This window comes from Coregonus lavaretus, assembly GCF_964263955.1.
Source record: "Coregonus lavaretus genome assembly, chromosome: 35".
Lineage (NCBI taxonomy): Eukaryota > Metazoa > Chordata > Actinopteri > Salmoniformes > Salmonidae > Coregonus > Coregonus lavaretus.
The window spans coordinates 3207161-3230624 of NC_140022.1; the positions used below are offsets into that span (position 1 = coordinate 3207161).

General features: G+C 47.6%; 2 protein-coding genes across 3 annotated transcripts in view; one reads left to right on the forward strand and one right to left on the reverse strand.

Moving 5' to 3' along the window:
• Window positions 1-959: 959 nt before the first annotated feature.
• On the reverse strand, window positions 960-11730 carry stradb (STE20 related adaptor beta; the record flags this gene model as incomplete). The annotated part of the gene is given in 11 exon segments (XM_084152828.1): window positions 960-2529; window positions 2634-2676; window positions 2979-3226; window positions 3826-4102; window positions 4516-4639; window positions 4860-4968; window positions 5972-6093; window positions 6510-6615; window positions 9854-9934; window positions 11679-11709; window positions 11711-11730. Coding segments are annotated over 11 exon segments (1332 nt in total). The 3' UTR covers window positions 960-2358.
• Window positions 11731-13729: 1999 nt separating this feature from the next.
• The window catches only part of trak2 (trafficking protein, kinesin binding 2), a 64697-nt gene continuing 54962 nt past the window's right edge, over window positions 13730-23464 (forward strand). For both annotated transcript variants that reach the window (XM_084152817.1, XM_084152818.1), the window contains exons 1-3: window positions 13730-13842; window positions 19022-19270; window positions 21580-21771. In XM_084152817.1, the coding sequence (XP_084008943.1) occupies window positions 19216-19270; window positions 21580-21771 (247 nt within the window). In that variant the 5' untranslated portion in view covers window positions 13730-13842; window positions 19022-19215. The remainder of the gene's footprint in view (window positions 13843-19021; window positions 19271-21579; window positions 21772-23464) is intronic.

A 23464-nucleotide genomic window follows, 5' to 3' on the forward strand; every position in this document is an offset into this window, starting at 1 on the left:
GACCGTAAGGTCATTGGCATTGTCACTATATCTCCTCCTATACACACATGGTCAGAGGACACAGGTTGGACTGAACTATGAACTAGAGTTGTATACATAACAGTACATGCTGTTGATAAGGGGAGGAGTTTATGTGGCCAGATCTGAAGGCCTAAACGTGAACTAAGAGAGTCTATGGAGAGCCCTGTTACCATGGAGATACAACTAAGATGGTATCTATGCACATTACCACATCCTTGAGGTCCGTCTTGGCCTCCTTCGCAGCTGCTGGAAACAGAATGAGATGCTGATCAAATGAACTAATATCCCTCACCAGGACAAAATGATAGATTTTGTAGATGTAGATGGTCTCTTCTCCCCCCGGGGTGGATGTTTCTAAGCCACATTATTTTTGCAGATGTGAAAGAAGAAAGTATGTGGCTTTACCTTCCTCTGCTTTCTCTCCTGTCTCCATGGTCCAATGGCGTCAGGTGTTGTTTGTTTTTGAAATATGGACTCCACCCACTAGAGAGGTTCCTCTGTGACATCACATGGTGCATTCTATCATAGTCTCAGCCAGGACAGGTGTCTTCTGAATCCCCCTGTAGAAGGGCCAAGTCCCCCCAGTAGTATAGATACCCCAGGTGGACAACCACAACGCTAGTCCATATTCTATAGACTTTAGGCATAGTAGACTATTCAGTGATGTAGTCAGGAGTCAGATATTTGTTCATCCCCCTAAAGGTTAAGTGGATGTGGGGTAGGAGAACCTGATCCTAGATCTGTGGTTGGCGCAACTTCTACCTCAAGCGATGCAGTCCTAAACACATTATCGCCAAAACCAATCCCAACCTGACCTAAACGTTCAATAAGCCCTTATACAGCTTCTGTGTATTTAGGCTTCAACAGAGATTTCAGAAAGACAACCAAACAGAACTTCCAAAGACAATAAAAAAAAAGGGCCATTGTTTTAGAAAATGTATCATGAATATATTTATAACACTTCTATAAGGCTCATACAGCTATAACAGGTTTGATATGCACCAATACATCAAATGTCTCATACACAGAATCATCAATCACAGAATAATCCACATAAATGTATCATAAACAGTTCACAGATTTCATAAAAACGATTAAATTGAGGACCCTCCCATACGTTTATTATTACTACGTGTATAGGTTAGGTTGGCCACAAAGCACAGTATCGGTAGTGTTATAGTTCTTATTTGATCACAGGGATTTCACTGGTAATACAGGGGAGGGATAGCAGCCTGGCCAATCAGACGGACCGCTGAGCTCACGTTTAGCTTCACTTCGGAATGTGAGCTATCGCGAGATCAGGCTGGTATCACAATGCTAGAGGGATAACCATAGAACTTCCTCTAACACACTAGCTATTCTCGTACCTTCTCTCCTCACACACGTGTGTTTTAACACTTATATCCTTTTAAACTCCATAACAAATTATTATCTATTGCCTTCCTCTCCAACTACATAACATATTATTATCTATTGCCTTCCTCTCCAACTCCATAACATATTATTATCTATTGCCTCCCTCTCCAACTCCATAACATATTATTATCTATTGCCTTCCTCTCCAACTCCATAACATATTATTATCTAGTGCTTCCCTCTCCAACTCCATAACATATTATTATCTATTGCCTCCCTCTCCAACTCCATAACATATTATTATCTATTGCCTTCCTCTCCAACTCCATAACATATTATTATCTATTGCTTCCCTCTCCAACTCCATAACATATTATTATCTATTGCCTTCCTCTCCAACTCCATAACATATTATTATCTATTGCTTCCCTCTCCAACTCCATAACATCTTAATTGTATTATCTCCCTCTCCAAACCCTGACACATTATTATGTATGCCCCTTCACAGTCTAATAGCCTAAAATAGTTCACATTACATTTCGTAGTACGGTATTTTTCACTGGCATGGGGGTGTGTCCTGACTGTCCTGCAATGTCATTGGTTGTCATTGTCGTTGATTGGCAGCCACACCCATGGCACAGAGATCCTCATTGGATGATCCAGGCAGAGCAGCTCCATTAATCCCGCCCTCCTATTACAGCAGCTGGCCTATCTAAGGGGAAATGGCTCAGTTCTGCCTCCAGGACAAGAGTCATGACAATAAACATCAACCTGCTCCCTTATTTGAGTTTCAAAACAAACATATAAAAGCCTAGAAAACTAGTAGAAAGGCTCAGAGTGGTGGGTAGGACAAGTCCAATCAAAGCACAGTAGAAAGGTTTGGGCTCGCTGTTTTTGATCATTTTGATTGTCTTGAGTTAGGCTTGGTTGTCAGGTTTTGGGATGTGGGGGGCGGAGGTGGAGGGGGGGCAGGGAGGAGGATTAGGAGAAGTCCCACACCTCCTCTGTGGGGTCAGCGATGGGGGAGGTGGGGTGGTGGCAGGACGGGGTAGGGGAGCAGGAAACAGGGGGGTCATCGGGGCTGGAAGCTCCAAGGGGCACCGCGGGGTACATGAGACTGAGGAAGGAGTCCCGGGTATGATGCCTTTTCACCTGTCATACAGTCCACAGAAAAACACATGAATACGAAGTCAGCCATAACCAAACCCCAGAATGCAATCCAGTCCAAAACACAGCATTTTGATGATGAGACCTACCTGTTTGAAGAAGGCATGGGTCAACAGTGTAGAAGCAGAGGGTCTATGGAACACCACAACAGGACAAAGTCACACCATGCCTTAATGTCCCACAACACTGTCATATCTAGCAGCACTAGTCATCTCACATATTACATGCCTTTCAAAAATGATGGAAATTCAGACGGAACACAAGAACATTTCAAATTGTTCCTTGAATGAAAAACTTCAACTTCAAACGGAGGTGTGTAATGTCTGCTGCTCCTGTGTGTGTCTCCCCTGCGTTCGTTCGTGTGTGTGTTGGTGTGTGTGTGTGTGTGTGTGTGTGTGTTGCATTCGGTGTGTGTGCACGCGTGTACGTGTCACCTGCGGTCGGGCTGCTGTTGCAGACACAGCTGGACCAGGTTGTGCAGGGTGGCCGAGTGGTTCTTGGGGGCGGGGCTCTGAGGTCTCTCTGCAGTGGCGGTGCGAGTCAGGCTACCCGTGGCAACACTCTCCCCGATGCCAGAGTCCACCCCGGAGCGGGACACCTTCAGCCCCCCCAGCTCCCCCAGGGGGGAGGGGGCCACATCCAGCAGGCAGCAGTGGGAGCCACCCAGCTTCTGGAGAAGCATCTGGGTGGAGAGACACAGACATATGGAGCATGGACACAGTCACACACACACACAGTCACACACAGTCACACACAGTCACACACAGTCACACACACAGTCACACACACACACACACAGTCACACACACATAGTCACTCACACACACACACACACAGTCACACACACAGTCACACACAGTCACACACACACACACACACACACACACACACACACACACAGTCACACACACACACAGTCACACACTCACACACAGTCACACACACACACAGTCACACACACAGTCACACACACACACACAGTCACACACAGTCACACACAGTCACACACACACACAGTCACACACACACACAGTCACACACACACACACACAGTCACACACACACACCCACACACAGTCACACACACACACACACAGTCACACACACACACACAGTCACACACACAGTCACACACACACACACACACACACACACACAGTCACACACACACATGGAGAGATAGGGAGAAAAACAAGAGACTCTCACAGACTGAACTATGTTTTGTAATGTATGATAACAGCCCTAGCGTATGACATTGTGATGTATGTATGGCCCCAGTACCTGTGTAGGGGGCATGTCCTGGAAAGGCACCCTGCCACTGACCAGCTCACAGACTACTATCCCCAGACTGTAGATGTCTGACTTCACCCCGTAGCCATGCAGGTCCTGTCGTAGCAGCTCTGGGCTGAGCCAGGGTAGCAGGGCGGGGCTGTGGTGGGGCATGTCGAACACGGTCCTCACCTTCTTCCCATCCCGCATCATACTGTAAACGCTGTGCAGCCCCGAGAGGTAGACACGCCCCTCCCCAGACAGCAGGATGTGACTGGCCTTCACTCCCCTGAGAGAAAGAGGAGAGGAGGAGAGTTGTGGAAAAGAGCGTTCACTCTCGGCAAATCTTCAGGCTTCTACAGTCAACTAACTATTGATGATGCATTAGGTCGTTTTGACCAGCGGTGACCAACTGTCCCTGGCAGATACATGTTGAATCTGCTCCGAGCAACTATGTCCAACGGTGACCAACTGAGACTGCAAACTAGGCTGATTCTTTCAACAAATCAAATGAAATGTTATTGGTCACATGCGCCGAATACAACAGGTGTAGACTTTACCGTGAAATGCTTACTTACGAGCCCTTTCCCAACAATGCAGAGTTAAAAAGGAAGAAAGATGCGCTAAATAGGAAACATATAGTTACAGCCTTAAAACGGTCCATATCTCTCCCTTGTCCCATGGTGTTTTCTCCTCCCTCACCTGTGCACGTAGCCCATGCGGTGCAGGTACTGCAGAGCCTTCAGGACTCCGTGGAGGAGGTAAGCGATCAGGGACTCACTCATCCCATCAGGGAAGTACGTCCTCAGCAGGCTGTCTGCCGAACCTGGGACAGAGAGAGAGAGAGTAGGTAACTACCTGGTACCAAATGGTTCGTAATGTTGCTTACAAACATGCAATTCATGTTATTTCTGTACCGTAAAAAATAAAGTTCAACCAACTTATCTCTGAGAGAAGTAGCATGGACGAAGAGAGATGGGCGAGTAAGTGTGGGAGAGAGATGGTGAGAGGAAACGTGTGTTAGAAGATGCATGCAGTAGACTGACCGTAGCCCATGAGTGGTGTGAGGACCCAGAGCTGGCAGCAGGAGCTGAAGACCAGGCGAGAGGTCAGCAGGTTGGGGTGGCGGAACAGCCTGGAGAGAAGAACCTCATTCTGGGGACACAGCCAGCAAACATTAGGGTCACACAGCCAGGAAACACTGGGGTCACACAGCCAGCAAACATTAGGGTCACACAGCCAGGAAACACTGGGGTCACACAGCCAGGAAACACTGGGGTCACAGCCAGGAAACACTGGGGTCACACAGCCAGGCAACACTGGGGTCACACAGCCAGGAAACACTGGGGTCACACAGCCAGGAAACACTGGGGTCACACAGCCAGGAAACACTGGGGTCACACAGCCAGGAAACACTGGGGTCACACAGCCAGGAAACACTGGGGTCACACAGCCAGGAAACACTGGGGTCACAGCCAGGAAACACTGGGGTCACACAGCCAGGAAACACTGGGATCACAGCCAGGAAACACTGGGGTCACACAGCCAGGAAACACTGGGGTCACAGCCAGGAAACACTGGGGTCACAGCCAGGAAACACTGGGGTCACACAGCCAGGCAACACTGGGGTCACACAGCCAGGAAACACTGGGGTCACACAGCCAGGAAACACTGGGGTCACACAGCCAGGAAACACTGGGGTCACAGCCAGGAAACACTGGGGTCACACAGCCAGGCAACACTGGGGTCACACAGCCAGGCAACACTGGGGTCACACAGCCAGGAAACACTGGGGTCACACAGCCAAGAAACACTGGGGTCACAGCAAGGAAACACTGGGGTCACACAGCCAGGAAACACTGGGGGTCACACAGTCAGCCAGGTGGCTTGTACCACTGCCAAGTGCCAACAATGTTATTATGAACAATGACCTAAATGGTCACCGACCCTGGACCTAGAGAGCGCCAGTGCAGGTTTTTGTTCCAGCCCAACGCTAACTCATCTTATTCAAGTAATCAGCCGACTCAACTAAGAAATGGATTAGTTGAATCAGGTGTTTTGAATCAGTTGTGGCTGGAACAAAATATATATCTTATGACATGAACTTGCATTAAGAGACAAGGTGGGTCGTATCTGGACCTTTAATACAGTACCGCACCATCAGCTGTAGCAGCTCATCCTCAGTACACTCATCCAGGTTGGTGTTCTTGACTGCCACCAGCTGGCGGGAGGGGGTATGGCATGCCATGCGCACCTGGCTCAGGTTGTTGAAGCCCCTCCCTGTGAACATGGTTTGGTAATAAACATTAAGACGCGTAGAAAAACGTTCAACTCTGAAAATGCTTCACACTCAGGTATGGTTAGTATGGTCTTCAATAATACAGGGAGATTGTCAACTAGCCTTTTGAATTGGCCATTTTATTCAGCAGATGTGACAAAAGGCAATAGACTAAGCGTAGCATTAAATGTCCACAATACAAATGCTTTATACTCGGACTATGGGTAGCATGAGGCTTGGTCAGTGAAATTGTAAACTAACCTTTTGGATTAGCCATTCTATTCAACAGTAATGTGCTAAAAGGCAATATGCTTTGTATTTACCAGAGGAGATATTACTCTGCAGGCAAAAACTATGGAGTGAAATGACTTGTCTGGGTTGTAGTGATTGGTTGATTTGTGACCAATGGGATGCTCACCCAGTTCTGACAGCAGCTGGTAGTGGGCGGAGTTAGCAGAGAGCGCTGTGATGTCATCGCTGCCTGCACCACCCCCGGTGAAAGTGCATTCTGAGACATCAGAGCTCTGTGAAGAAACAAACACACACGTACTCACACACAACCCTGAAACGTATCAGCAGCACTTTTCATTAGATCACAGAAAATGTAGTAACAACATGGTAATAGTATGGATAGAGGTTGTAGTAGGTCACAATAATAAACGTATTTACCTAGATAACCCTTTAAGGGATAGTTCACCCAAATGAACTGTTTTCCTTACAATGTAAGCAGTCTACAAGTGCTATAGTATAGTATGGTATTTTTTACTAACATGAAATGGGTCCATATAGCAGAGAAGAGGAAGCAGAATGAGGGTGAGTGAGTGTTGCCTTTGAGCCTGAAGAGGTCAAAGTACTACGATGTTGTGGTGGTGATCTACCAGTGGCTGCCACAGGGGGGCACTGTGGTGTTAAACTACACAGGGTGATGATGGGGGTAGTTTCACTGGGGCCAGTGTTGGGGGAGGGAGAGGCTGTTGAGTACTTTGGTGTGTGTGTGTGTGTTTGAAATTTGATCATTTTACTCCAGTGCTAGCCTCTGGCTTCCTGTTAAGGCTAGGGCTGATTTCAAGGTTTTACTGCTAACCTACAAAGCATTACATGGGCTTGCTCCTACCTTTCTGGTTTGGTCCTGCCGTACATACCTACACGTACGCTACGGTCACAAGATGCAGGCCTCCTTATTGTCCATAGAATTTCTAAGCAAACAGCTGGAGGCAGGGCTTTCTCCTATAGAGCTCAATTTTTATGGAATGGTCTGCCTATCCACGTGAGAGACGCAGACTCGGTCTCGACCTTTAAGTCTTTACTGAAGACTAATCTCTTCAGTAGGTCCTATGATTGAGTGTAGTCTAGCCCAGGGGTGCGAAGGTGAACGGAAAGGCACTGGAGCGACGAACCGCCCTTGCTGTCTCTGCCTGGCCGGTTCCCGTCTCTCCATTTAGATTCTCTGCCTCTGATCCTATTACGGGGGCTGAGTCAAATCAAATCAAATCAAGTCACTGATTTACTGGTGCTTTCCATGCCGTCCCTAGGAGGGGTGCGTCACTTGAGTCACTGATGTGATCTTCCTGTCCGGTTTGTCGCCCCCTCGGGCTCGTGCGGTGGAGGAGATCTTCGTGGGCTATACTCAGCCTTGTCTCAGGGTAGTAGGTTGGTGTCTGTTGATATCCCTCTGGTGGTGTGGGGGCTGTGCTTTGGCAAAGTGGGTGGGGTTATATCCTGCCACAGTGTCTCCCGACCCCCCCTGTCTCAGCCTCCACTATCTATGCTGCAATAGTCTATGTGCCGGGGGGCTAGGGTCAGTCTGTTATATCTGGTGTTATTCTCCTGTCTTATCCGGTGTCCTGTGTGAATTTAAGTATGCTCCCTCTAATTCTCTCTCCCGCTCTCCCTCCCCTCCCGGAGGACCTGAGCCCTAGGACCATGCCTCAGGACTACCTGGCCTGATGACTCCTGGCTGTCTCCAGTCCACCTGGTCGTGCTGCTGCTCCAGTTTCAACTCTTCTGCCTGCGGCTATGGAACCCTGACCTGTTCACCGGACGTGCTACCTTGTCCCAGACCTGCTGTTTTCAACTCTCTCTCACTCTACCGCACCTGCAATTTCAACCTGTAAATGCCTTGCTATGAAAAGCCAAGTGACATTTACTCCTGATGTACTGACCTGTTGCAACCTCTACAACCACTGTGATTATTATATGACCCTGCTGGTCATCTATGAACGTTTGAACATCTTGGGAGAAAAATCTGGCCTTAATGGCCATGTACTGTTATAATCTCCACCTGGCACACCCAGAAGAGGACTGGCCACCCCTCAGAGCCTGGTTCCTCTCTAGGTTTCTTCCTAGGTTTCAGCCTTTCTAGGGAGTTTTTCTTAGCCACCGTGCTTCTACATCTGCATTGCTGCTATTTGGGGTTTTAGGCTGGGTTTCTGTATAGCACTTTGTCAGATGTAAAAATGGATTTATAAATACATTTGATTGATTGAAAATAAATCTGATTCAACGTAATATTTTAAACCTATCCAAAACCTTAACCCTTACCTCAACCATTCAGAATGAGTGCCTAAATAATGTTTTAACCCTATCCAAAACCTTAACCCTTAATCTTCTAAATTTGACGTTTGGAGCAATTTCAAAATTTGATATTTGGAGAAATTGAATGATACTGAGCAGGAGGAGTCAACCCATGGTGTAAAAAGCACTTTGAAATTTGACGTTTGGAGCAACTTCGAAATGTGACGTTTGGGAGAAACGTGGCTAAACGTCTAATTCTGCAGTGAGACTGTGAGAGCTTGTTGCGAGTCTAGACTACCTGTGTTGCTGGATGGAGTTGGGTTGGAGCGAGGGTCGGTTGGAGCGAGGATCGGTTGGAGCGAGGGTCGGTTGGAGCGAGGGTCGGTTGGAGCGAGGGTCGGTTGGAGCGAGGGTCGATGCAGACGCTCCTCTCTCTGTCTTTTTACCTCTTTCTCCTAAGTGTATCAGCCAATCAGACGGAATATTGATGACGATGTAAATCAAGTGTTAATCAAATGTTACACTGCTGTGGCAGTACCGTTGATATTTAAACTAGGTAGCTAGCTGCACACATTCGACCGGTGACCGGATCTCATGCATGTTTGGATACCGGGCACGCGCAATCTCAGTAGAGGGCAGACTGGGGAAAAAGGCGCAACTGGGCGAGCACGAGATCTGTACAGGGCTGACCAACAGGAGCAACCAACAGACGGAGTGGGGGTGGCGAACTCGACAATGTCACGACGACTTGCAGGCAATCGGTTCAGAACAACAATGACCAAAACTTTATACAAAAAAGATATACAGTATATATATACACACCACCACCCAAATGGGTACTTGGCGAGTGGGGTGGCAAAGGGGCATGTGCTGGGCACAGGTTGACTCCCATCTGTTCACGTGCCTGGGCGGGATGCTGTGGCAGTTAGCTCCAGGGTGAGCTGACACAGCAGCTATGAAAAAGGCTTGCTGCTGTGCTATATAGCATGAAGAGCTTTGTTTCACCTATAGGCTATGTAATGTTCTAGTGATCTGGTCAGTGGCTGGCAGCCCTATGATGTGGTAGGTTACACGCAGCTCTACCATCACATAGACAGGACCCGGAACTGTCCTATGTTGTCCTAGTGGTCCCTTTTGACCTCTGACCAGATACAAGAGAACTAGGCTGACCACACCATAAAGACAAGGCCGGGTGGGCTTCAGTTCTCCGATTGGATGCTAGCAGAGTGGACACAGCACTGTACTGACCAGGTATTGGTGGCTGATGTCCTCATACTGGTCCTCTATGCTGATTGGCTGGACCTGAGTGTGGGAGATGCAGGAGCAGTCCTGGGGAAGAGGGGAGGAGGGAGGAGGGGTGAGACATGCCCCCCAAGGAGAATAGAGGAGAGGAGTGAGACAGTCCAATAGGAGAGGAGGGAGGAGAGGAGTGAGACAGTCCAATAGGAGAGGAGGGAGGCGAGGAGTGAGACAGTCCAATAGGAGAGGAGGTAGGAGAGGAGTGAGAGTCCAATAGGAGAGGAGGGAGGAGTGAGACAGTCCAATAGGAGAAGAGGGAGGAGTGAGACAGTCCAATAGGAGAGGAGAGAGGAGTGAGACAGTCCAATAGGAGAGGAGGGAGGAGAGGAGTGAGACAGTCCAATAGGAGAGGAGGGAGGAGAGGAGTGAGACAGTCCAATAGGAGAGGAGGGAGGCGAGGAGTGAGACAGTCCAATAGGAGAGGAGAGAGGAGTGAGACAGTCCAATAGGAGAGGAGGGAGGAGAGGAGTGAGACAGTCCAATAGGAGAGGAGGTAGGAGAGGAGTGAGACAGTCCAATAGGAGAGGAGGGAGGAGTGAGACAGTCCAATAGGAGAGGAGGGAGGAGTGAGACAGTCCAATAGGGAAGGAGAGAGGAAAGGAGTGAGACAGTCCAATAGGCGAGGAGGGAGGAGAGGAGTGAGACAGTCCAATAGGAGAGGAGGTAGGAGAGGAGTGAGACAGTCCAATAGGGAAGGAGAGAGGAGAGGAGTGAGACAGTCCAATAGGAGAGGAGGGAGGAGAGGAGTGAGACAGTCCAATAAAAGAGGAGGTAGGAGAGGAGTGAGACAGTCCAATAGGAGAGGAGGGAGGAGTGAGACAGTCCAATAGGGAAGGAGAGAGGAGAGGAGTGAGACAGTCCAATAGGGAAGGAGAGAGGAGAGGAGTGAGACAGTCCAATAGGAGAAGAGGTAGGAGAGGAGTGAGACAGTCCAATAGGAGAGGAGGTAGGAGAGGAGTGAGACAGTCCAATAGGAGGAGGGAGGAGTGAGACAGTCCAATAGGAGAAGAGGGAGGAGTGAGACAGTCCAATAGGAGAGGAGGGATGAGAGGAGTGAGACAGTCCAATAGGAGAGGAGGTAGGAGAGGAGTGAGACAGTCCAATAAGAGAGGAGGGAGGAGAGGAGTGAGACAGTCCAATAGGAGAGGAGGGAGGAGAGGAGTGAGACAGTCCAATAGGAGAGGAGGGATGAGAGGAGTGAGACCGTCCAATAGGAGAGGAGGGAGGAGAGGAGTGAGACAGTCCAATAGGAGAGGAGGGATGAGAGGAGTGAGACCGTCCAATAGGAGAGGACAGGCATGCCATCATGCCCTTATAATGATAAAAGGAGGGACTTAGGACAACACTGAAGAGATACTTTTGGAGCATCAAGGGGGAGCCAATGTGGAAAACAACAGTGTTTGTTGAGGAAGACATGCAGTGCATGCCCATGAAGTGACTGCTACTTTAGAAAGAGACAGTTGAGATGGATGACAGGGTTAGCAGCAGATTGGTACCCATAATATAACCTACAGGGTAAGATAATGGCAATATGCATGGTTAATGAGATGGGCCTTATGAATGAACCCTGATAAATAAAGAATGAGTTCTAGGATTGGTGCATGGCTAGACCAATATGCTATGAGAGCGACACACTAGACACTTGGCGGAGACACTGGCTCATTAGATCATCATCCTCATCATCTTCCTCGACCCGGATGCGCTCTTTAGATAAATCATAGTCATGATCAGCTAAACATCAAAGCCATGCTGATCGAAATAAAGTATCCCTTACCAAGAAAGACATGGAGTTCTCTTCGTGGGGGTAGCGCTTCACGCGATGGCATTTATCCGCTCCACGACCACAGCACGCGCTGTACAATGAGAGCGAGAGAGAGAGAGAGAGAGAGAGAGAGAGAGAGTGAGAGAGAGAGCGATAGAGAGAGAGCGATAGAGAGAGAGAGAGAGAGAGAGAGAGAGATAGAGAGAGAGCGAGAGAGAGAGAGAATAAATAAATGGTAACATGAGAGGCGTAGTTAGGATTCCCCCTGAGTGACAGCCTCCTCCATGGGGCGCTCTGACCATACAGTTTACCTGGCTGTACTCTACCGGGCTCAGATTCCACTGCATAGGCATCTGACTTCATCACTCCATGCAAAACACTGCTCCACGTTCTTGAAAAACAAAATGATTTACATATTAAATAAGCAATAATAAAGGAAGCAGGGATTGCATTTTAACGGAGGTATCAAAATGTCTCGACAAAAATAACTATGCCAGTCGGTGACCACAAAATACTAAGATTAAAATACGCTTTACGTGACTGTTTGGAGCGCAATAGCCCGATTCACATCAGTATTCGTTACATTTTCGTGATACAGAATCATTGTAGCCACATCCGAATTGAAGCATCTGAAATGCATGTGGTCCATCGCTTTGGCTGTCGCTAAGTGCCTCGATGGATATTTTCTCCCCGTCTCTCTCCTGCCACAGCATGAATTGGAAGGGGACTTTGAGGACAGTGCGTCGTCGTGTCCCATTCTATGAGCGCGCGACCTAATGACGATTCCTTGGCCCCTGACCGTTATTGTTCTTGATGGGTCGTCGCTGCCATATACCCACCATTGTGAAAGCTTTAAGTCTACAACAGCCCTTATATAGTGACAGTTCTTGCCTGTTGTTGTTGGGGAATTATTTTGCTTTTGACCGATAGATATTCTATTGTATTGTATTCCAATCTATTCTGTTCTATTCTAGCTACTGACAGACACCCTACTGGGGGAAAAATGATTGAATCAACGTTGTTTCCACGTCATAAAAAAAAGATGTAATGGCGTTGAATCAGTGTAAAACTGATTGGATTTGCAAAAAGTCATCAACATGAGGCCATTTCTTGTTGATTTCACGTTAGTTGACAAATCAAAACGACGTTGAACTGATGTCTGTGCCCAGTGGGACGGGCCCAACACTGTAGCAGAGCGAGAGGTTGTACTTTTTGATTGTAACCTACACATTTGTTTAGTACATGTTTTCATATAATCATGTAATTTGTGGATGCAGGATTGCATATGACTGCAATGAGTTTCCAGACACTGAAAATCAGTTCATGAAATTGTCATTCCCAAACATAACAAAAGCAGGCTGGGTTTTTTAACCAACTTACTCTAACACTTTGTTCTGAATGCGAAACAAACTTGAACAAACAAAGCATGACATGAGGAAGCTTACAACTGGCAACTTAAACATTTATAATTTGGGAAAGTTAAGAGTTATGACAACGCAAAATATCACGTAATGTACAAGTTGCGCTTCCAGATATTGTTTCGATTGAAGATAATAACATATTTTCAAGATGCAATGGAATGTAAGAGAAATAGAAACAGATTACGATGCGCTAAACACACTGTTAAAACAAATGTATCTTGTTGAGAGTATGAAGTTTGAAATTTATAATTAATGGCAACAACATACTTCACCAATGTTTTTGCTCTCCTCCCAGATGATTTGACGTAATGACGTAGATACTAAACTTGTGGAAACTTGATAAAAGTTGGGATATGATTTTTATATATTTCATTTTCATCTGTGAACCGCACTGATTTATATCAGTACTTTTTTGCTATTTATTCCCTAATTCGTAGTACATTTCAGTCTTAATTCCATGTATATTAACTCTAATTTAAAAAAAATATGAATTGACAAAATAGATTTTAATAACAAATCCTTTTGTATTTAGTGTAAGACTTTTATTTAGAAACACGATTCAATACATATTGTCGCGTTATTCACACGTCACTTTTCATCCGCGCGCTATTTCATGACGTATGTACCCATCAACTCAACCAGTCTGCCCCATAATTTTCTCCCTGTCATCTACTGTTGCCATTATTTGAGATTTAGGATTGACGGGTCCACATGTACTCTGGGATTTTTTTTATGTGTTTAAAATACATCAAAAGGTAGGTTGATGTTAAATTATATATGGGAAAATCTGGATCATAAATTACCACATCGATGGGAGAAATCCTTGCCAAAGCCCGGATGGAAATCACGGATGTGCTACTGTACTACCTAGCTCGCTAGCTTTGCTATGTTAGCTTGTCAATTTAATCAGCTGTAGGCACTTATACTAGTCATCATCACTACCCCCCCCAAAATAAAAATGTCACTCTCCTCGGAACGAAATGATGAAATCGTGAGATTATAAATTTAGCGGGCGAAAACATACTTTTTGGGGATGTGCGCTCGCTATTGTCGGGTTGGTTCATTATGAAACAAGTCATTGCACTGTAGTCTTGTCAAATTGTTGCTTTGGTGCCGAGATCAATGAATATTTTTTTCAGTTGTCACTTCCTCCCATCGCAGTTTATACTTAAATCCATATATTACGCCACGGTTTTAATTATTAACCACATTCAGCGAGATGTTTTGTTGTTGTTGTTTATGACGAACACTCCACCGTGGTTACACTGTAGACCGCGAACACACCGAATATTATTCATACTGTTGATAAACCATCAATGTAGCTATCAATGTTTGACATTGACCTATGTTGACTGCTGCAGATTCCAAAGTCAAGAAGACTATATTAGAATTCCCTGTTTAGGATCACTTAAGTGTTATGACTGGGGATTTAAACATTTAGCTAATATTTCAACTTCACATCCAATCTTTTACTTGTTGGAGTTAAGTAGATAATATTTCCACCAATCATTGGTTAAGTTTGATTTATGAACACATTAATGCACAAATTCGAGACCGAATGACAATTAGCTAATTCCTTCTTCCCTCCTAGATGTGAATGTTTCTAATTTTTGTTGATATTTCAAGTGAAAATAAGACTACAGTTTCAAGTAAATAAGAAATATTCCCCTCAGGGTGAGTGTGCTTATGGACAGTTGTTCCACTAACTACTCAGGAGACCGTCCCAGAGCCGTTGTTATATGGGCCTGGTGTTGTGATGCAACTCCTGCTCAGACAGTCTGGTATTACATGCTCCTCATGACCCTCCTGACACCCAAACAGTCATGTGCAGAAGAGAGTCTGTTAGATGTGGTCTAGCTAATTGGAGATTGTTTCTTGGGAATTACACAGAGTCAGAGGAAGAGAGTTGTAGAAACTCCTTTCACTCTACTGAGCCGAGCTGTACTGCGCTGGCCTGGTTATGCATCCCTCATAGTTGCTAGAAAGGACACAGTGCGGTTCGGGTCGACACGATAGTATGAAAACTGTAAAAGTGGGTGAGAGAGAAAGAGAGGGTTGGGGCTAAGCAGTGGTGGGCTGGAGAGTCTCTTCAAGTCAGGTGGTCATAGAACTGCAGATGAGGCCTTAGTCCGGCCCTGTACACAAGATTAGATCACTTCCTTTTCTTCCCTCCATTCCTTCATAACTACAGGTAGGGGAAAGGATGGGAACAGTCTCAACCATGTTGCTTTGACCTGTCAAGCCCTTGTAGATAATTGACACTGAATGGATGGGAACAGTCTCCACCATGTTGCTTTGACCTGTCAAGCCCTTGTAGATAATTGACACTGAAGTGATGGGAACAGTCTCCACCATGTTGCTTTGACCTGTCAAGCCCTTGTAGATAATTGACACTGAATGGATGGGAACAGTCTCCACCATGTTGCTTTGACCTGTCAAGCCCTTGTAGATAATTGACACTGAAGTGATGGGAACAGTCTCCACCATGTTGCTTTGACCTGTCAAGCCCTTGTAGATCAGTGGTAGTGAATGACAGGATATGAGGAAGGGAAGCCATTGGGAAAGCCATCTCTTGGGAAATGCCTCTATGGTTTGACCTTTCACCTTATCAGGGAGAGGGTGATGGGGCTCTGATTCTTTTCCCTTCTCCCCGAAGTGTTTACTTGTTCACTGTCCCTCAGTTGTTAAAAGTATTGATTGCTTGGTGGTAGCATGGGGTAGAGGGGCTAGAATGAGCACCCAACTTGAAGAGAAGGATTTAGGCTAAACAAGGCCAGAGAATCTGTCTGCAGCCAGGGAGAGAGAAGGAAAGAACATCATGTCTCAGTTAGCTGCCTTGTCTCTTGTGTGTAGACACAAGACAGCATGTAGTGCATTGTACTGTCAACTCCAATTTGGTTTGCTGTTGCCCACTTGCACCTCCACCTTACTGCAACAGGGAAACCTTAGGTTTCATATCAGTACTTGTAGCTAACCACTGAAGTGCTGCTGTTGTGGTGGTGCCGTGGTGTACCAGTCTCACTGCTGGGTCAGCCTCTTGTTCCAACATGGAGGCTTATCCCTACTGACACCACTGAAACTAGGCCTGCTGCAGTACTGTGGGTATGGATGGATGTCATCTGATGATAAGTCCATTTGAAAAGGTTGCGTTAAACAGGCTTGGTTGGGCTGCTTCATCTCACAGCAGGACCTCTGGGTCCTATTCACTGGGAAAGGAAACAAACGGGCCAAAACGGAATTTGTCCAATAAGAAATGCTTGTTTGCAAAACGTTTTGATACGGTGTGCACTAATGAATACGACCCTGGTTGCTGAATGGGACATCTAGGCTATTTTGCATCTAGGCATACGTAGTTGACTCAAGCACATTCTCTATGACCATCACCCCTGAAATTGGAAATAGAGTGAATACAGTGAAAAGGAGAAAGAATGAATGGAAAAGATGAATGTCACTGTAATGATAATTCCCCTGAGGATGAGTGTGCAGAAGTGATGTTTTGGGGGTTTGTGAGGCTGACTGAGTTATCTTATGTAAGGAGTCTGAGCTGCCATTTTGCTGAGGGATACTCTCGCTCTCTTGCTCTGTCTGGGTTTCCCATGCAGAGGAATACTCTTTCTTTCCCATGCAGAGGAATACTCTTTCTCTCTCTCTTTCACATGCAGAGGGATATGCTCTCTTTTACATGCAGAGGGATACGCTTTCTTTCACACGCAGAGGGATATGCTCTCTTTCACATGCAGAGGGATATGCTCTCTTTCACATGCAGAGGGATATGCTCTCTGTCTCTCTCTTTCACATGCAGAGGGATGTGCTCTCTTTCACACGCAGAGGGATATGCTCTCTTTCACACGCAGAGGGATATGCTCTCTTTCACATGCAGAGGGATATGCTCTCTTTCACATGCAGAGGGATATGCTCTCTTTCACATGCAGAGGGATATGCTCTCTTTCACATGCAGAGGGATATGCTCTCTGTCTCTCTCTTTCACATGCAGAGGGATATGCTCTCTGTCTCTCTCTTTCACATGCAGAGGGATATGCTCTCTGTCTCTCTCTTTCACATGCAGAGATGTTACATCATCTTAGAAGACACTGCACTAGCCCTGACCCAGGATGAAGGTCTGGGACACGCTTGCACACAACACAACACAACACAACACAGTCCCTCACTCAGACGGAGATTCCTACTCTATTTTGACCTTGAAATGTTGTGGACAGCACTAGCACTACACTAGCCTCGCCCCGGGCCTAACACACCACACAGGTATGACACACTGGTCACTCTGTACCTTAGCTCTGCCTCCCAACTCCATGACACAGTCAGGAGCATTTTGCCTTTAAGACCGTGCTTGGCTTCTCGTGGGAAGCTGCCCCTTTAAGAACTCACATCCTGTCTTGTGTCATCCATTTAACACTGTAAGGTGTCTCTCAGTGTCAGCCAACAGGAAGGGGCTCCCCCCCCCCCCCCCCCCTCTAATGCTATGTGCCACATTTTTGTACATTCAACGAAAACACGTTTCTGTCTGCAGCTTGCCTGCCCGACAATAGGACTGTGCTTGGCATTTTAGCTGCTGGAGGAGGCTAGAAGTGGTCTCTATAGACTAGTGTTTTCACTAGGGCCCGCAGGAGGCTAGAAGTGGTCTCTATAGACTAGTGTTTTCACTAGGGCCCGCAGGAGGCTAGGAGTGGTCTCTATAGACTAGTGTTTTCACTAGGGCCCGCAGGAGGCTAGAAGTGGTCTCTATAGACTAGTGTTTTCACTAGGGCCCGCAGGAGGCTAGAAGTGGTCTCTATAGACTAGTGTTTTCACTAGGGCCCGCAGGAGGCTAGGAGTGGTCTCTATAAACTAGTGTTTTCACTAGGGCCCGCAGGAGGCTAGAAGTGGTCTCTATAAACTAGTGTTTTCACTAGGGCCTGCAGGAGGCTAGAAGTGGTCTCTATAAACTAGTGTTTTCACTAGGGCCTGCAGGAGGCTAGGAGTGGTCTCTATAGACTAGATTTTTGCCGTCTATGTTCTTATTGGACAGGCTAATATACACTGAGTGTACAAAACACCTCTTTCATTGCCACAGACTGACCAGGTGAATCCAGGTGAAAGCTATATGATCCGTTATTGATGTCACCTGTTAAATCCCCTTCAATCAGTGTAGATGAAGGGGAGGAGACAGGTTAAATAAGGATTTTTAAGCCTTGAGACAATTAAGACATGGATTATGTATGTGTGCCATTCAGAGGGTGAATGGGCAAGACAAAATATTTAAGTGCCTTTGAACAGGGTATGGTAGTATGTGCCAGGCGCACCGGTTTGTGTCAAGAACTGCAACGCTGCTGGGTTTTTCACACTCAACAGTGTTCCGTGTGTATCAAGAATGGTTCACCACCCAAAGGACATCCAGCCAAATTGACACAACTGTGGGAAGCATTGGAGTCAACATGGGCCAGCATCCCTGTGGAACGCTTTCGACACCTTGTAGAGTCCATGCCCCAACGAATTGAGGCTGTTCTGAGGGCAAAAGGGGGAGTGAACCTCAATATTAGGAGAGTGTCCTTAATGTTTTGTACACTCAGTGTATAGCCTACCTACTAGTAGTACCTCCTGTTTCACTTTTCTGGTTTGTTTCACTCTGTTCCAAAACGTTTCTCCCTACTGAACACTTCTCTGGTCTGTTTCACTCTGTTCCAAAACGTTTCTCCCTACTCAACACTCCGCTGGTCTGTTTCACTCTGTTCCAAAACGTTTCCCTACTGAACACTCCACTGGTCTGTTTCACTCTGTTCCAAAACGTTTCTCCCTACTGAACACTCCGCTGGTCTGTTTCACTCTGTTCCAAAACGTTTCTCCCTACTGAACACTCCACTGGTCTGTTTCACTCTGTTCCAAAACGTTTCTCCCTACTGAACACTCCGCTGGTCTGTTTCCTTTGTTTCTGCTAAGGGTTAGGGTGAAGCGGCCGATAGTGGAGAGTGTGTGTGTCTGACACCGCTGTCCTCTAGGCTCCCGGCCGCCTGCCCGCCTCAGGAGGGGGCAGGATGTGATGTCATAGCGGCGCTCCCTTCTTCTTCCTGTCCGGCGGTGTGTGTGTGAGCGTTGGAGGCTCCGCCCACACGGCGAGTGGACAAACAGGAGAGATGTTTGAGGTGAAACCCCGTGGCGTGGAGAAGAAGGGCGGAAGCACAGAGACTGGTGAGTGACGAGGAAGGGAGGAGAGGAGAGGAGGGGGCAGTAGACACTGGGGAGAGGAGGGGGCAGTAGACACTGGGGAGAGGAGGGGGCAGTAGACACTGGGGAGAGGAGGGGGCAGTAGACACGGGAGAGGAGAGGAGAGGAGAGGAGAGGAGAGGGCAGTAGACACTGAGGAGGGAGAGGAGAGGAGAGGAGAGGAGAGGAGGGGGCAGTAGACACTGAGGAGAGAGAGAGAGGAGAGGAGAGGGCAGTAGACACTGAGGAGAGAGAGAGAGGAGAGGAGAGGGCAGTAGACACTGAGGAGAGAGAGAGAGAGAGGAGAGGGGGGCAGTAGACACTAAGGAGAGAGGAGAGGGCAGTAGACACTAAGGAGAGAGGAGAGGAGAGGAGAGGGCAGTAGACACTGGGGAGAGGAGGGGGCAGTAGACACTGAGGAGAGAGAGAGGAGAGGAGGGGGCAGTAGACACTGAGGAGAGAGAGAGAGGAGAGGAGGGGGCAGTAGACACTGAGGAGAGAGAGAGAGGAGAGGAGAGGGCAGTAGACACTGAGGAGAGAGAGAGAGGAGAGGAGAGGGCAGTAGACACTGAGGAGAAGGAGAGAGAGAGGAGAGGAGGGGGCAGTAGACACTGAGGAGAGAGAGAGAGGAGAGGAGAGGGCAGTAGACACTGAGGAGAGAGAGAGAGGAGAGGAGAGGAGAGGGCAGTAGACACTGAGGAGAGAGAGAGGAGAGGGGGGCAGTAGACACTAAGGAGAGAGGAGAGGGCAGTAGACACTGAGGAGAGAGAGAGAGGAGAGGAGAGGAGAGGGCAGTAGACACTGAGGAGAGAGAGAGGAGAGGAGGGGGCAGTAGACACTGAGGAGAGAGAGAGAGGAGAGGAGAGGGCAGTAGACACTGAGGAGAGAGAGAGAGAGAGGAGAGGGCAGTAGACACTGAGGAGAGAGAGAGAGAGAGGAGAGGGCAGTAGACACTAAGGAGAGAGGAGAGGGCAGTAGACACTGAGGAGAGGAGGGGGCAGTAGACACTGGGGAGAGGAGGGGGCAGTAGACACTGGGGAGAGGAGGGGGCAGTAGACACTGGGGAGAGGAGGGGGCAGTAGACACTGGGGAGAGGAGGGGGCAGTAGACACTGGGGAGAGGAGGGGGCAGTAGACTGGGGAGAGGAGGGGGCAGTAGACACTGGGGAGAGGAGGGGAGAGGAGAGGAGAGGAGAGGAGAGGAGAGGAGAGGAGAGGAGAGGAGAGGAGAGGAGAGGAGAGGAGAGGAGAGGAGAGGAGAGGAGAGGAGAGGAGAGGGCAGTAGACACTGAGGAGGGAGGAGGGGGCAGTAGACACTGAGGAGAGAGAGGAGAGGAGAGGAGAGGAGAGGGCAGTAGACACTGAGGAGAGAGAGAGAGGAGAGGGGGGCAGTAGACACTAAGGAGAGAGGAGAGGAGAGGAGAGGGCAGTAGACACTGAGGAGAGAGAGAGAGAGGAGAGGAGAGGGCAGTAGACACTGAGGAGAGAGAGAGAGAGAGGAGAGGGCAGTAGACACTGAGGAGAGAGAGAGAGAGAGGAGAGGGGGGCATTAGACACTAAGGAGAGAGGAGAGGAGAGGAGAGGAGAGGAGAGGAGAGGAGAGGAGAGGAGAGGAGAGGAGAGGAGAGAGCAGTAGACACTAAGGAGAGAGGAGAGGGCAGTAGACACTGAGGAGAGGAGAGGAGAGGAGAGGAGGGGGGAGATGGAGAGAGGACAGGAGACTGCCGGAAAGGAGAGGGAGCCTTGCATGCTTGACTTGGCTCTCCTGAAAAAAACTGCACCCACACACCCTTCAAGGCCTGTTTGAGGATGGTGTGTGTGTGTGTGTGTGTTTTCCTGTCTGTCTACACAGTCATGAGGACTCGAGGCTCCTGCCAGCCCAGCTCAGCACACTAAACCACATAACCACTGAACCTGAAGACATTGTGTTATGCACCACCAGAGCCAAGGGAGCGCTTCAACTCTCTCTCTCTCTCTCTCTCTCTCACACGCACACACACACTCACTCTCCCTGCCGTACATACACATTCATGATTCACACACACACACTCATCCCCACTCTCAATTCAGCACTCAGTCTTCGCTCAGACAGAGGGTGTCTTAAGGCAGTGTTATAGAAATCAGCTTCAGCAATGAGTTGGTTGAGTCTATAGGGGGCGATGTGGGTAGATTCACTGTAGTAGTTACCGTATTCGTATGATGCCCCCCTCTGATCATCACTAGTACTGCACCCACTATTTTTATCATGCTATTTTGTTGCATGGATGATGCCAAGTAACTCCCCCTCTTCCCCAGATGACACCAGTACCAGCAGTAAGCAGTGTGGTGGTGGTAGGGAGTCTGGGTCGATGGGCTCCCAGGGTTCAGAGTCTCTGTACCTGTATGACAGTCAGGACTGGGTGATCTCTCCCAGCTGCTCCCCTGAAGAGGAGCCCTGCCCCACCGCCATCTCCCCCATGCTGGCCCAGGAGACCTTCAGATACATGAGTGAGTCACCGCCGTGTGTGTCAGTCTGTGGTTGTTAGGGTTGGGCAGTATACCGTATACCGGGGTATTTGGAAATACCCACGGGATGGTTTTCATTTACCGTCAATACCGTTGAAACTATTTCTTTGAAGTTTTTCAATATATTTTGAATATGTTGTAGCAAATGAAGTAAATGCCTGCAGTCAACTGGTGCAATACGTTAGGAGATAAAGAAGATTCCGTTCTTCATTTCACCTGTCACATTATTTAACATTATGAAGCTTACCGCAGTTCCCCAGAACAGCAGCTAGTCACGTGTTGGTTGTAAAGAGCACAACGGGACAAATCTATATCTATCGGTGAGTCTCTCTCTGTTGTGCGCACATGAGGTGATGAAGTTACTTGTATGCAATTCACTACTAAATGTTTGCCATCAGATATCTTCTAACTGTCTAAGATGTGCTGTACTCTCCAGCTGGGTAATTTGGTTACTTGTTAGTTCGCTAAGTGAGAGGCTTAATTTAATAAGGAGACGGGGGTGTTCGCTTTCTGACGTTTTTGAGAAGTCAGAGCTCTGGATAAGTTACCTGGACAGCCGCCATTTTGTTTCCCTGTGCCGTTTTCTCCCACTAGTGTTTTTTCCCCCTCGTCTCCGTCCTCCTCCCCCTTCTGCTCCATGTACACATGCTGCTCTTCCTTCAGACAAGCATGCGTCACAACTTTGTTCATTTCGCTCATTCACTTTAGCTTTTCAATGTCCACTCTCACCGAAAAAATGGCTACTAGCTGTACTTCTATAACTTTACGAGCTGAATTTGCCTGTCTTTGCAATTGGTTTGTTCGTTTGCGCATGTTAGCATTTAGCTAAAAGCGTCAATAAGAATTCACTATTACTTGTGCTACTTTTGTTAGCATTCTGGTAATGGACACCCAATGGGCTTTTTTGTGTTTTTAGTACCCCCTTGTGTGCTATGCCGGTAATACAGTAAATCCTGGGATGGCCACCCATTCCTAGTGGTTGTATGTTATTATCATACGAGAAAGAATGGGAATTGTGTTTGTGTGTGGGACTTTCTAGTTTCAGGGAAGAGGAGAAATCGGTGTGTGTGTTTTGTATCTGTGGTAAAAGTACCTTGCTCTCATCACTTCCTATGGTGTATTATCTGGTGGGACTGACAGGATAGTGTTATATTATTATCTGGTGGGACTGACAGGATAGTGTTATATTATCATCTGCTGGGACTGACAGGATAGTGTTATATTATTATCTGCTGGGACTGACAGGATAGTGTTATATTATTATCTGCTGGGACTGACAGGATAGTATTTTATTATTATCTGCTGGGACTGACAGGATAGTGTTATATTATCTGGTGGGACTGACAGGGTAGTATTTTATTATTATCTGCTGGGACTGACAGGATAGTGTTATATTATCTGGTGGGACTGACAGGGTAGTGTTATATGATGATGTGGTGGGACTGACAGGGCAGTGTTATATTATCTGCTGGGACTGACAGGGCAGTGTTATACTGTCCAGGCAGCAGATGGACAGTGGTGCTTGGTGAACGTGGTCATATGACAAGCTGTGTGTTGATCTCAGTGTAGCAGTCGGCTGTGTGTTGATCTCAGTGTAGCAGTCGGCTGTGTGTTGATCTCAGTGTAGCAGTCGGCTGTGTGTTGATCTCAGTGTAGCAGTCGGCTGTGTGTTGAT